The sequence below is a fragment of the Kogia breviceps genome, chromosome 11 (assembly GCF_026419965.1).
Source record: "Kogia breviceps isolate mKogBre1 chromosome 11, mKogBre1 haplotype 1, whole genome shotgun sequence".
NCBI lineage: Eukaryota > Metazoa > Chordata > Mammalia > Artiodactyla > Physeteridae > Kogia > Kogia breviceps.
In genome coordinates, this window is record NC_081320.1 from 68,239,290 (window position 1) to 68,253,210 (window position 13,921).

The following is a 13,921-nucleotide window of genomic DNA, read 5'->3' on the forward strand; positions in this document are numbered from 1 at the left end:
CTAGGTCTGAAGTGGGTCTCTTGTAGACAACATATATATGGGTCTTGTTTTTATTTTTATTTTTTTTTTGCGGTACGTGGGCCTCTCACTGTTGTGGCCTCTCCTGTTGTGGAGCACAGGCTCTGGATGCGCAGGCTCAGCGGCCATGGCTCACGGGCCTAGCCTCTCCGCGGCATGTGGGATCTTCCCGGACCGGGGCACAAACCCATGTCCCCTGCGTTGGCAGGTGGACTCTCAAGCACTGTGCCACCAGGGAAGCCCTGGGTCTTGTTTTTGTATACATTCAGCAAGCCTGTGTCTTTTGGTTGGAGCATTTAATCCATTCACGTTTAAGGTAATTATCGATATGTATGTTCCTATGACCATTTTCTTAATTGTTTTGGGTTTGTTTTTGTAGGTCCTTTTCTTCTCTTGTGTTTCCCACTTAGGAAGTTCCTTTAGCATTTATTGTAGAGCTGGTTTGGTGGTGCTGAATTCTCTTAGCTTTTGCTTTTCTGTAAAGCTTTTGATTTCTCCATCAAATCTGAATGAGACCCTTGCCAGCTAGAGTAATCTTGGGTGTAGGTTTTTCCCTTTCATCACTGTAAGTATATCATGCCACTCCCTTCTGGCTTGTAGAGTTTCTGCTGAGAAATCAGCTGTTAACCTTATGGGAGTTCCCTTGTATTTGTCATTTTTCTCTTGCTGCTTTCAATAATTTTTCTTTGTCTTTAATTTTTGCCAATTTGATTACTATATGTCTTGGCGTGTTTCTCCTTGGGTTTATCCTGTATTGGACTCTGCACTTCCTGGACTTGGGTGGCTATTTCCTTTCCCATGTTAGGGAAGTTTTCGACTGTAATCTCTTCAAATATTTTCTCTGGTCCTCTCTCTCTCTCTTCTCCTTCTGGGACCCCTATAATGCGAATGTTGTTGCGTTTAATGTTGTCCTAGAAGTCTCTTAGACTGTCTTCATTTCTTTTCATTCTTTTTTCTTTATTCTGTTGTGCAGCAGTGAATTCCACCATTCTGTCTTCCAGGTCATTTATCTGTTCTTCTGCCTCAGTTATTCTGCTATTGATTCCTTCTAGTGTATTTTTCATTTCAATTATTGAATTGTTCATCTCTGTTTGTTTGTTCTTTAATTCTTCTAGGTCTTTGTTAAACATTTCTTGTATCTTCTCGATCTTTGCCTCCATTCTTTTTCCGAGGTCCTGGATCATCTTCACTATCATTATTCTGAGTTCTTTTTCTGGAAGGTTGCCTATCTGCACTTCATTTAGTTGTTTTTCTGGGGTTTTATCTTGTTCTTTCATCTGGTACATAGCCCTCTGCCTTTTTATCTTGTCTGTCTTTCTATGAATGTGGCTTTTTTTCCACAGACTGCAGGATTGTAATTCTTCTTGCTTCTACTGTCTGCCCTCTCTGTGCATACCTTTTTTGTAGAGATAAATTTTTTAAAAATTTCTATTAATCTTAATCTTCAAAACTTTTTAGCAGGCTCATTAAAAAGTTAACTTTTTGAGCTTCCCTGGTGGCGCGGTGGTTGAGAGTCCACCTGCCGATGCAGGGAACGCGGGTTCGTGCCCCGGTCCGGGAAGATCCCACATGCCACAGAGCGGCTGGGCCTGTGAGCCATGGCCACTGTGCCTGTGCATCCGGAGCCTGTGCTCCGCAATGGGAGAGGCCACAACAGTGAGAGGCCCGCGTACCGCAAAAATAATAAAAAATTTTAAAAAAAAAAAAAGTTAACTTTTTAATGTAAATGTAAAGACTGTAAAGACTGTCCTTATGAGCATTCCATTATTAGGATTTATCATTTGAAGTTGCATAATATTTTTTTGCGAAGCAATTAAATGTATTATTGGTTTTCAGTAGTGCTACAGAATTCCTGTACCTTAAGCCATTAACAAGTCTACTTCTCATTGAAGGTGGGTCTGGAGGGTAAAGTGGGAGTTGGGGGCATGGTTTAAAAATTTAATAAATACTGAAATAGTTTTAAATTAAACTAAATAGTGTTTAAATTAGTACCCTTAACAGTGTAGAGTGGAAAATATTACACATTAAAGTTGAGACCTTAAAAAGTATTTGAATCTATGTTACTTTACTATTCTTGATATTAGAAAAACATTACTATGGCGTTGAATTCTTTGGATTATAGATTGTGCCCTTACTGGAGAAGACAAATAGAAATGGCAAGTGTGATCCCACTATTCGAAGTTGTTTGGATATTTTAGCAGGCATTTATCTTTCTTTGAATCTAAAGAATCCCTTGAAGAAAGTCTTGGCAAGGTAAGGAAAAAAAAGAAAAGTTAGAAGTTGTAAATGTTTAATTTGACCAAAAGTAACCAGTATTTAAGCTTCCCTCTATGGTTTGGTAAAACTAAACTGAAATATATCACTTAGCAATTTCATTCATACAGTTTCTTCTTTGTTTTGTTTATTTACTTATTTATTTATCATAACTCTTTAAAAATGTAAAAAGGCTTCCTAGGTCAGAGACTTTAAAAAAATAGGCTGTAGGCTGTATTTTGCAGACTCCTGGTTTAGTCCATTTGTGTGTAATGCAATTATTGGTTAAGTTTAAATCTGTCATCCTGCTGTATTTTCTGTGTCCCATCTGTTCTTGGTTTAAACCATATATGCCTAAGCATATATTAGGAATATATTACCATATTACCTATATTACACAGATAATACAGGAATATATGCTTAGTGTAAAAAGTTTAAGCAATATAGAAGTACACAAAATAAAAAGTGAGCCTTTTCACTATTTCTGGCCTCTCTTTTCTTAGTAAAGGTTATCACTTGACATTTTGGTGTTTCTAGACCTTTCCTTTGGGTTTAGGGTGTGTGTGTGTGTTATACTTTAGTTTTTATTTATATTTGTATTTATATTTATTTATTTATTGCGGTACGCGGGCCTCTCACTGTTGTGGCCTCTCCCGTTGCGGAGCACAGGCTCCGGACGTGCAGGCTCTGCAGCCATGGCTTACAGGCCTAGCTGCTCTGCAGCATGTGGGTTCTTCCCGGACCGGGGCACGAACCTGTGTCCCCTGCATCAGCAGGCAGTCTCTCAACCTCTGCACCACCAGGGAAGCCCCCTAGTTTTTATTTTTTATGTAAATAGGGTTATACTCTACATATTTCTCTGTAGGTTGTTTTTCACTAAGGAATGTCTTAGAGATATTTTCAGGTCAGTGTAGTCCTTTTTTAAAAAATTGTGGTTAAAAAAACACCACATAACATAAAATTTACCATCTTAACCATTTTTGAGTGTACAGTTCAGTAGTGTTAAGTGTATTCACATTGTTGTGCTGTGGATCTCTAGAACTTCTCCATCTTACAAAACTGAAACTCTATACCCATTAAACAACTTTCCTCCTCCTCCTAGCCCTTGGCAACCACCATTCTACTTTCTTTTTCTATGATTTTGATTACTTTAGATACCTTGTATAAGTAGAACATTTGTATTTATCTTTCTGTGACTGACTTATGTCCTCAAGGTTCATCCATGTTGTAGCATGTGATTGTATTTCCTTCCTTTTTAAGGCTGATTAATACTCTATTGTATATATATAGCACATTGTGTTCATCCATTAGTCTGTTGATAGACATTTGGGTTGCTTCCTCCTTTTGACTATTGTGAATAATTGACATGATTGTGCAAATATCTCTTTGAGATCCTGCTTTCAGTTCTTAGGGTATATACCCAGAAGTGGGATTGCTGGATCTTATGGTAATTTTATTTTTAATTTTCTGAGGAACTTCTGAACAATTTTCCATATGGCTGCACTGTTTTACATTTCCACCGAAAGTCCTCATTCTTTCTAACAGCTAGATATTCCATAATATGGATGTACTGAAATTTATATGTGCCGTATTACATATTATTTAATCACTTCTCCATTGATAGTTTGTTTTCAAGTTTTCATTATTCCAGCAATGCTACAGTGATATTCTTAATTATGTATATAATTTTATATGTGTATTTCTCTGAAATGACTTCCTAGAAGAGGAATTTCTTGACCAAACTTATGCCTATCAATTTTTGATAGATATTGCTAAATCATAATCCTCAACACGATACTATGTTATACTCCTTCTAACAAGTGAATAAGAGTGCCTTTTTCTTCATATCTTTCCAATACTGAATAAAATCAATCTTTAAATCTTTTAAAATTTGGTAGGTGAAAAATGGTATTATATTATAATTTGCATTTTTCAGATTACTAGTGAGAGTGATTTTTTTAAATTAATTAATTTATTTATTTTTGGCTACAGTGTGTCTTCGTTGCTGCCCGCGGGCTTTCTCTAGTTGTGGCGAGTGAGAGCTACTCTTTGTTGCGGTGTGTGGGCTTTTCATTGTGGTGGCTTCTCTTGTTGTGGAGCATGGACTCTAGGCACACAGGCTTCAGTAGTTGTGGTATGCGGGCTCAGTAGTTGTGGTTCGCAGGCTCAGTAGCTGTGGCACATGGGCTTAGTTGCTTTGTGGCATGTGGGATCTTCCCGGACCAGGGCTTGGAACCCATGTCCCCTGCATTGGCAGGCGGATTCTTAACCACTGTGCCACCAGGGAAGTCCCCAAGAGCCAATATTTTTTAATGTGTGGATTTTGACTATTTTACTTTTTTTTGGTGATTACATATCTTAGTATGTTTTCTTGTTAGAATATCTTTTTTTTTTTCCTTTAAGCAAGTGTATTTTTTGTGTCATAAAGCAAATGATCAAATACTGGCCAGTTATAGGGTTTCAGTGAAGTAGTCAACAAATGTCATTGAACATCCTGATGTTTTCCATCTTTCTCTCACTGTGTTGGCCCTATCTTCCCTCAGAGTTACAAGGGGCTAAAGCAGTTACAAGCACCTTATATAGACTTTACTGCAATTGGCAAAAAGGAAAAAAAAAGGAAATTTCCTCCATATTTCTTTTTATTGGAGAGAAAAAACATTTTGTGGAAGGTCCCAGTAGACTTCATTGAAGGTCCTGTCCATATTCATTGTCAAGATTGGGTCATATACTTTCTCTCTCCCTTGTTGTAAAAAATGGTTAGGAAGCAAAGGTGTCACGCCTTTAGCCCTTTAGTGGAAGATGAGCTTTGCCAGCAAAGAAGGGTGTGGGGAATGCCTGCCGGAAGGCAGCCAACTGTAGAGTGTCTTTATTTATAAGAGATCTATACAGATTATGTGCCAAATATATTCCTTTATTTTGTTACTTGTCTTTAAACTTTCTTCCTGGTGTTTGCTTTATAAAAATTAAAAAAAAAATTTTATACTCAAACGTGCAAATATTTTCCTTTATATAGATTTCTGAGTTTCAGCTTGTATATGCTTTCTCTAATATAAGATTATATAAAATTACTTGTCTTATCTGAAAATTCTCTGTTTAACTTTTAAATCTATCTGGAATTAAGTTTTGAGTGTAGTGTGAAATAAAGATCCAACTTAGTTTTCTTTTCTGTATGGGGAGCCACTTATCCCCAAACTGTTGAATAGTCCATTATTCGCCACGTATTTGAAATGCCGTATTATTATGTTCTATGTTCTTGTATAAGCAAAGGTTTGATTTTAGACTTGGGTCTATTTGTTTACCCACCAACATCACACTTTTATTCACTATAGTTTGATACTATGGTTTAATTATATACTAGAACAAGTCATCTCTGTAGTGACTCTTGTTTTTCAGAATATTCTATTTTCGAATTTTTTTTTCCTTCCAGAAAAGCTTTAGAACTGTTGAGTCAAATTTTTAAAAAAATGTTAATTTAGATTAACTGTGGTAAATTGGCATTAAATTTAATTTATCCATTTAGTAAATTTTTATTGATTATCTACTATGTGTCAAGTATTCTTCTAGGCATTGGGGATACAGTGAATAAAACAGTCCAGAATGGAGGTTACTTCTAAGAGGAAGACAGAAGATAGATAAATAAGCAAAATATATAGGAATTAGAGGGCATGAGTGCTATGGAGAAAAAAAAATAAAGCAGAGAAGTGGGAAAGGGAGTACCAAGGATGGGGTGAGGGTTGCAGTTTAAAATATAGTAGTGACTTCAGACATCTTTGCTTAGTGTCATTGATAGGGTGATGTTTGAGATTGACCTGAAAGGGGCGAGGAAATGATTATTGGGTATATTTGAGGGAAGAGAGTTCCAGGTAGAGGAAATAACAAGTACAAAGACTTTGGCATGTTGTTGGAATGGAGGAAGGCTGTGTAGCTAGAGTGAAGTGAACAAGGATCAAGATGAGCCAGAGAGATAATGGCGGGCCCAGATCGTGTAGGGTCTCATAAGTCAATGTAAGCACTTTGGCTACTGCTTTGACTGAGAAGGACATTGTTGGATGGTTTTACGCAGAGAAATAACATGTTATTTTAGTAATATCACTCTGGCTGCTCTGTTGAGGATAGTCTGCAGAATGGGAGGGAAGTATATGGAAGCAGGGAGACCCAGATGAGAGGGAGTTCCTGATCTGTCTTCTAGTGGTGTGATGTTATAATTTCCTGGCTGTATTTTGAAGGTGTTGTTCAATATTTCTTCATTTATAATATTCCCCTCCCTCCCTACATATCCTTGTACATACTCTAAGGTTGTCAGATTTTTAATATTTGGTTCTTTTTCTAGCTCACTAAATGACCTACCTGAATTTTTTCTAACTGAGGCTACACAGAGTTTTACTTCTCGTCTTCAGGAAGAATTGAATACTACTACTGATCTATACTCTTATAGGAAAGTTATTGACAATATATCTTCCTGTATGGAGAACTTTGACTTGGGTAAGCCAGCTCTTTTCTAGTACTTTTTCTGGCTAACACCTGTCGTTACATCAGTGTTGTAAATGATGTTAATTTTGGTTCTGAAACTGCTTACCAGTGTTAATTTTTCCCCCACAGGTAGATCAAGTGTTAATAATCTTCTTGAAAATGGTAAGTCCTATTATTTTATTGTATTCTGAGAGGTGACTGCTTGTGTAAGTCATTTTGAAACTGGTTCTTTTAAGTTTCTTGGCAACGGGTAGAGTACTGACTAACATACGTGGTGTGCCTTCCTTTTAAATTTCTACTTCTGTGATATCATTTTGGGTAGCAGTGATTTAAAATATTTTCTTGTGCTGAAGTCAAAGTTCACAGTTTTAAATTTCTGATTTTTCATTATATTCTTTTTGTTTCAGTGCTTCATTATCTACAGAAGAGTTTAATTGAAATCTCAGAAGAAAACAGGCAAGTGTTAACATGTTTCCATGCTTGTTTGTGTGTGTGTACATTTGCAGTTGTGCATTGTGTTTGTACAAAGGAAATTGTATTGCATTGCTTGCTTTTTTTAATTTGGCTATGCCATGCACCTTGCAGGATCTTAGTTCCCCAACCAGGGATTGAACCCATGCCCCCTGCAGTGGAAGCACAGTCGTAACCACTGGACTGCCAGGGAAGTCCCCACAAAGGAAATTTTTAAGAAGGGTCCAGAATGTGCTCCTTTCCATCCATCTCCATTAATATTAGATGTAATTATTTAAATTTATTTTTTTGAGGTTTGATATTTAATTTTAAAAGATCAGATAAATTATTATGAGAATAAATGAGAAAGGGAAGAGCATTTTCCTCTACTGGAGTGTTCCTTTTTCATAGCATCCTGTTTTTATTTTGTGGATGCAATATGCTCTGTTATCTCTCTGAGGATATTAATAATAAGGTTTTTTTTTTTTTTTAAGTTTTCTTATCTTTACATGGGTCTCTATTTCTTCCAACCTGCTTTTTTTCTGTTTGCTGGTTTTGGTCACTGTATTTGTTGCTAGAAGCTTTCCTTGGAAGTCTGGTGATCCTTGGCCGAGCACTCATTTAAGATTGGGGCACTGAGAGTTGATTTGGATCTCTGTACGTATGGTTGGGGTTGATTGCAGGCTTTAGTGTAGGCTAGTCTAGCTGGGCTGTTTCTTTGGGGGAACACTTGATGCCCTTATCTTTAGGTCTTTCTGCAAGGGTAGTAGATTTGCCATGGAAGAATCTTTCAAATCATTGGCTTAATATTCTGGTTGCTGAGTGAGGGAAGAAAGCTGAGATCTTGGCATTTAGCATTTATTGTGCATATATTTTACTAATTCTCCTGTTTGCAATATGGTATCATTGCTTTAGGTGTGTGTGTGTTGTCTTCTTGTCCAGACACTTACTGTTTTACCTTCTCTGGAGGTAAACCAGTTGTTTACTAGCTTGGAGGTATGATCCAGAGTTGTCATTCTCAGAGCGTAGCCACTCTTCCTGTTTTCATACCTACATTTAGCTCCACATCAAGGAGCAACTGGTGCCAACAATTTCTTAGCCTTTGGGGGCTGCAAATCGGGTTGCTCTGGGCTTGTTCTCTGACTTAGGATTCACCTTTCTTGATTCTGCTAAGTCAGTTATCACTCATCCATCTGCTCCTAAAATTTTAGTATTATTGTCTTTTGTTCCCCTTGTGTATTTATGTCTTTTTATGTTTTAAATCCCTTGGTTGTTGGTTTAGGGAGGTTCTGGGGTAGAGTAGAAGTAATATCTTTGTGCCATCTTTAGCCCAAGTCTCCTTTTACCTTACCAGGAGCTCCAGGAGCTCCTTCTCTGTTTCCTTCTAGGCTCTTCTTCCTCTGCTCATCTCTTAAATATGAGTTCTGTCCTTTTCATTCTGTTTGTTCTGACTGCTTAATATCATCCACTTCTTTGGTATCAGCTACCATATCTATACTTAGGATTCCCAGGCATCACTCCAAGTTAGATCTTTTCCTTGAGTGGTAGACTCATATAGTGCTTGTCTCCTGGGAAGACAACCAGCTCAACTCATATAGCGGTTGTCTCCTGGTTGTTTTACAGGGTGCCTCAAGTTCAATGCATCCAAAAGAAAATTCACTGTCCTTTTATATATTGTTGTTTTACCCACAACCCCTGGTAACCTCTATTCTACTTTATGTCTCTTTGAATTTGCATATTCTAGATAAACTCAAATAAGTGGAATATAATATTTGTCCTTTTGTGTCTGGCTTATTTTACTTATAATGTTTTAAAGGTTAATCTATGTTGTAGCATGTATCAATTTCACTCCTTTTAATGGCAGAATATTCCATTGTATATATAGGCCACATTCTGTTTATCCATTCATCTATTGATGGACATATGGGTTGTTTCTACCTTTTGGCTAATGTGAATAATGCTGCTATAAACATTGGTATACCAGTATCTGCTTGAGTCTCTACTGTCAGTTCCTTTGGGTATATACTTAGGAGGAGAATTGCTGGATCATATAGTAATTCTATGTTTAACTTTTTGAGGAGTGAGCCCCCAAACTGTTTTCCCTGACTTTTGTTTTAATATCATCATCACTCTTGTGTTCTGCTATGTTGAGAATAGAATGAGAAGAGCAAGGATAGAAACTGGGAGACCAGTTAGGAGGCTATTGCAGTAATAGTAATGCAAGGGAGAGATGAGAGTGGCTCAGGCCAGGAGTAGCAGTGGAGGTGTTCTGATTCTAGATATATTTTGAAGGTAGAACCAACAGGATTTTCTTACAGGTGGGATGAAGGGGAGAAGAGTCAAGGATGACTGCCAAGTTTTTGTAGGATAGAGATCCTAGCAGGTGGAGCTGGTGTGGAGTTGTGGATAAGTTCACGTAGTTTGAGATGTCTGTCAGACATCCAGGTGAAGATGTTGAGTAGGAAGTTGCACACAGAAGTCTGGAATTGGAAAAAGAGGTCTGGGCTGGAGATGAAAATTGGGGAATTGTTAGCATATAGACTATAATTTAAAGCTTATGAGCTAGATGAGCTCAGCATCAAGGGAATGAATTAGATGGACAGAAGAAGTAAAGACTAGGTTGTGGTGAGCTCTAACATAAAGACATCAGGGAGAAGAAGATGAACTAGCCAAGGTGTCTGAGAAGGCTCAACAATAGTGAAGTAGGAGAAAAATCTAAGGGCGCCTGGCATCTTGGAAGCCAGATCGAGGAAGTTACAAGGTTAGGGAGTGTTCAAATTTAGAAATTATGTCATTTATTCTTTTTTTTAAATGGAAGTATAGTTGATTTACAAATTTGTGTTAATTACTGCTGCACAGCAAAGTGACTCAGTTTTATATATATATATATACATTCTTTTTCATATTCTTTCCTAGTATAGTTTATCATAGGATATTGAATATAGTTCCCTGTGCTATACAGTAGGACCTGTTGTTTATCCCTTCTGTATATACCAGTTTGTATCTGCTATTCCCAAACTCCCAATCCATCCCTCCTCCACTCCCCGTCCCCACTTGGCAACCACCAATCTTTTCTCTGTGTCCGTGATTCTGTTTCTGTTTCATGGATACGTTCATTCACGTCATATTTTAGATTCTACATGTAAGTGATAGCATATGTATTTGTCTTTCTCTTTCTTTCTTTCTTTTTTTTTTTTTTTTTTTGTGGTACACGGGCCTCTCACTATTGTGGCCTCTCCCATTGCGGAGCACAGGCTCCAGATGCGCAGGCTCAGCGGCCATGGCTCACAGGCCCAGCCACTCCGCGGCATGTGGGATCTTCTCAGACTGGGGCACGAACCCGTGTTCCCTGCATCGGCAGGCGGATTCTCAACCACTGCGCCGCCAGGGAAGCCCCTGTCTTTCTCTTTCTGACTTCCTTCACTTAGTATGATAATCTCTAGTTGCATCCATGGTGCTGCAAATGGCATTTTGTTCTTTTTTTATGGCTGAGTAGTAGTCCATTATATATATATATGTACCACATGTTCTTTATCCATTCATCTGTTGATGGACATTTAGCATGTTTTCATGTCCTGGCTATTGTGAGTAGTGCTGCAATGAACATATGGCTGCATGTATCTTTTTGAATTATAGTTTTGTCTGGCTAAATGCCCAGGATTGGGATTGTTGGATCATATGGTAATTCTATTTTTAGTTTTCTTGGGAAACTCCATACTGTTTTCCACAGTGACTGTACCAATTTTTCCTGATTTGTTATTTTTACTCTAAAAAGAAGAAGTGAGGTTAGTCATTAGCTGAGAAAATGGGAAAATTTTGAGGTAAGTTAAGAGTGATGAGGAGCAAGAACTGAATCTGAGCGCCAAGTTCAGCTCTCACTAACCCACCTTAGAGGTGCTCACAGTACGTGTTTGGTTTTTTTTTGTTGTTGTTATTGTTATTGTTGTTGTTGTTTGCGGTATGCGGACCTCTCACTGCTGTGGCCTCTCCTGTTGTGGAGCACAGGCTCTGGACGCACAGGCTCAGCGGCCATGGCTCACGGGCCGAGCCGCTCCGGGGCATGTGGCATCCTCCCGGACCAGGGCACGAACCCGTATCCCCTGCATCGGCAGGCGGACTCTTAACCACTGCACCACCAGGGAAGCCCACAGTATGTGTTTTGAGTACTGTTGACTCTCTAACAGGGGTTAGGGGTGCTGAACCCCATGCAGGTGCAAGTCAGAAACCTTAACAGTAGGCCCTCTGTATCCACAGTTCTGCATCTGAGAACCAACTGTTCAACTGCTTGCAGATCATGTAGTGTCAATACTTTAGTATGGATTTATTGAAAAAAAATCTATGTAAAGTGGACCTGCCCAGTTCAAGCCTGTGTTGTTCAAGGGTCAACTGTGTTATAGTTACATTTTAATATGTTCTTTTTTTGTCTCCATTGATTCTTTCTTTTAATCTTATATGTATTTTTGCAAGCCACATAAGTCACTTGGAACAAAGTAGAGAGTTATCAACAAATGTAAAATACCTTATTCAGTGAAATAAACTGAAATGCTTCAGCTAAAAATCAAAAAAAAAAAGAGTGTTGGAAGTTTGCAATAAATGTCTACATAACTGGAATATTTATGGGAATGGAAGAGAGAGGCATAAATGTTGATTATAATCTAAAATTGATTTTGGCCCTTTGATTGAGGGATTATTTTGAAGAGAGATAGAAAAGGTGACATTTTAATTTGACTTTTCTTTTGTAATAATTTCTTTTCTTTGTTGTAGAAAATTGGCTGGAAATCATATTGTTCAAACTCAGTTGATGAATGACTTGTTGGTAGGCATTAGAGTTTCAGTGATGTTGATACAGAAAGTACAAGGTTTCCAGAGACTTCATTTGAAGAGTTCTCCTACATGGCAAAGTATGTGTGGATTGCTGAGTATTTTTACCAAGTTTTTAAGCGATGGTAAGTAGAAAAAATACAAATGATGATTACAATTGAGTGTCAGTCACTTCGCTACTAATGGTATGAAATATTTGATACTTAACTGAGATATACAACTTCCTCTCCCCCAGCCCCTCAAAGTGGCAAAAGGTTCTGGATTATAGTTCAACAAGGGATAACATTGAAGGACTTTTCTAAATGTGTGTATGCGTGTGTGCATGTGTGTATTGTATACAAAGAAGAAACCCCAACAATCTTAGTGTTGAAAAGCCACAGACTTTAAAAAGCAAAAGAAAATTCTTGAGAAATTTCCAAATTTGGAGGTACAATCTGGGAAGATTAGTGTAACCCATGCATTTCTCCTTAGCAGCAGGTGTTACCTTCAGATAATGACAGTGGTCATTGTGGGTTGTTCATTATTCCTCCTTATATCTCATGTTGGTTCTGTCCATATGCACTGTACCACCAGTAAACCAAGTAGGTAATGAGAGGAAGCGCCTTTTTCTTTTTTTTGTCTATTTAGTAAAAAAATTTAATGCTGCCAAAAAGTATAAAAATACAGTGGGAATGGCAGTATAACACCAAGTAGTCTCTCCAAATTTATTTCTTTTACATCTTTCTACATATCATACATGCATTGAAAAACTTAACAATGTACCAAATTAGAGAGTTCTGCAAAGTCTTCTGCTGGTGGTTGTTCTTTGTTCCCTGCATGTAAGGTTTACAGTGTAAACAGACAAATGTGAGGCAATCTGCAGGCTTATCAAGGAGAGGAAGTGTCTTTTTATAAAAGTGTTTCAACTAAGGAGTTAAAATGAAATGATAGAATTAGAATATCACCGTTTTGTTACCCCCAGTGACTTGAGGTAGGCATTAGGCATCAACAACTGCTAACATTACAGAAACAGACAACCAGACAACACGTGCCTCTTGCTTTTGAGTCCGCTTTTACCACTTGTAGTCTTCCCAAAGGAATTGAACTTGAGACTGACCCCGTCTCTAGGTCACCTGCCATTTTGCAGGAATTACAGAGGACAGAAGAAAGTGTTGAACCACACTAGGAGTAAACATCCAGATTATGGGAAACTCTGCAGGTTAAAAGGACAGAGTTATTCAACAGAAATTATAATAAAAAGGATGGAAGGGGCACCTGTAGATTAAAGGATATATCAAAAAAAATTTTAATGGGCGAGACTATAGTGTCTAGGGATGCACATTTGATTAACGAAACTTTAAAAATAATAAGGCAGTCATTACTGTGAAAGTCAGGATAATGCTTACTCAGGGTGAGAGAGAGGAGCTTGTGGTTGGGGTGAGGCATGTGGATGAGCCCTCTGGGCTGGGTGGCCAAGTTCTATTTCTTGCCTTGGATGGTGGGTACAAGGGTGTTAACCTTCTAATAATTCATTAAGCTATACATTTGCTTTGGGTGTTTTCTGTATGTGTGTTTTATATTACAATAAGATTAGCAAAAATGTTATACTAAACATATAAGTATCTACATAAAAGGCTGTATTACCTTTTCACCCTTTACCTCCTATTCTATATGGTAATGTATGTATGAATATTAACTTAATTAAAAAAACATTAATGGGATCTGTTCAGAGCTCTTGCTTGTAAAAAAGCAGTAACTGACTCTGATTTTGCTAGGCTGATGGGAAAAAAATAGTATCTCATTGTTTATATGTTCTTAACCCTGGTAACTAGTGAGAGTCCTAACTATATTGTCTCATTAGTATTTTTTTTTTCTTTCCTCTCTTTAACGTCCTTCCTTCCTTCCTGCCTTCTTTCCTTTCTCTCTCTCT

The 13,921-nt window shown here is 37.8% G+C and overlaps 1 protein-coding gene across 9 annotated transcripts in view; it reads left to right on the forward strand.

Moving 5' to 3' along the window:
* Window positions 1-13,921, forward strand: part of THADA (THADA armadillo repeat containing) — a 312,556-nt gene that overhangs the window by 6,624 nt on the left and 292,011 nt on the right. For all 9 annotated transcript variants that reach the window (XR_010835564.1, XR_010835563.1, XR_010835565.1 and 6 more), the window contains 5 exons: window positions 2,141-2,271; window positions 6,602-6,753; window positions 6,871-6,903; window positions 7,149-7,197; window positions 11,956-12,137. Coding sequence is in view for 6 of the 9 variants with exons in the window: in XM_059079306.2 (XP_058935289.1) it covers window positions 2,141-2,271; window positions 6,602-6,753; window positions 6,871-6,903; window positions 7,149-7,197; window positions 11,956-12,137 (547 nt within the window). In the remaining 3 variants the exon portion in view is untranslated. The remainder of the gene's footprint in view (window positions 1-2,140; window positions 2,272-6,601; window positions 6,754-6,870; window positions 6,904-7,148; window positions 7,198-11,955; window positions 12,138-13,921) is intronic.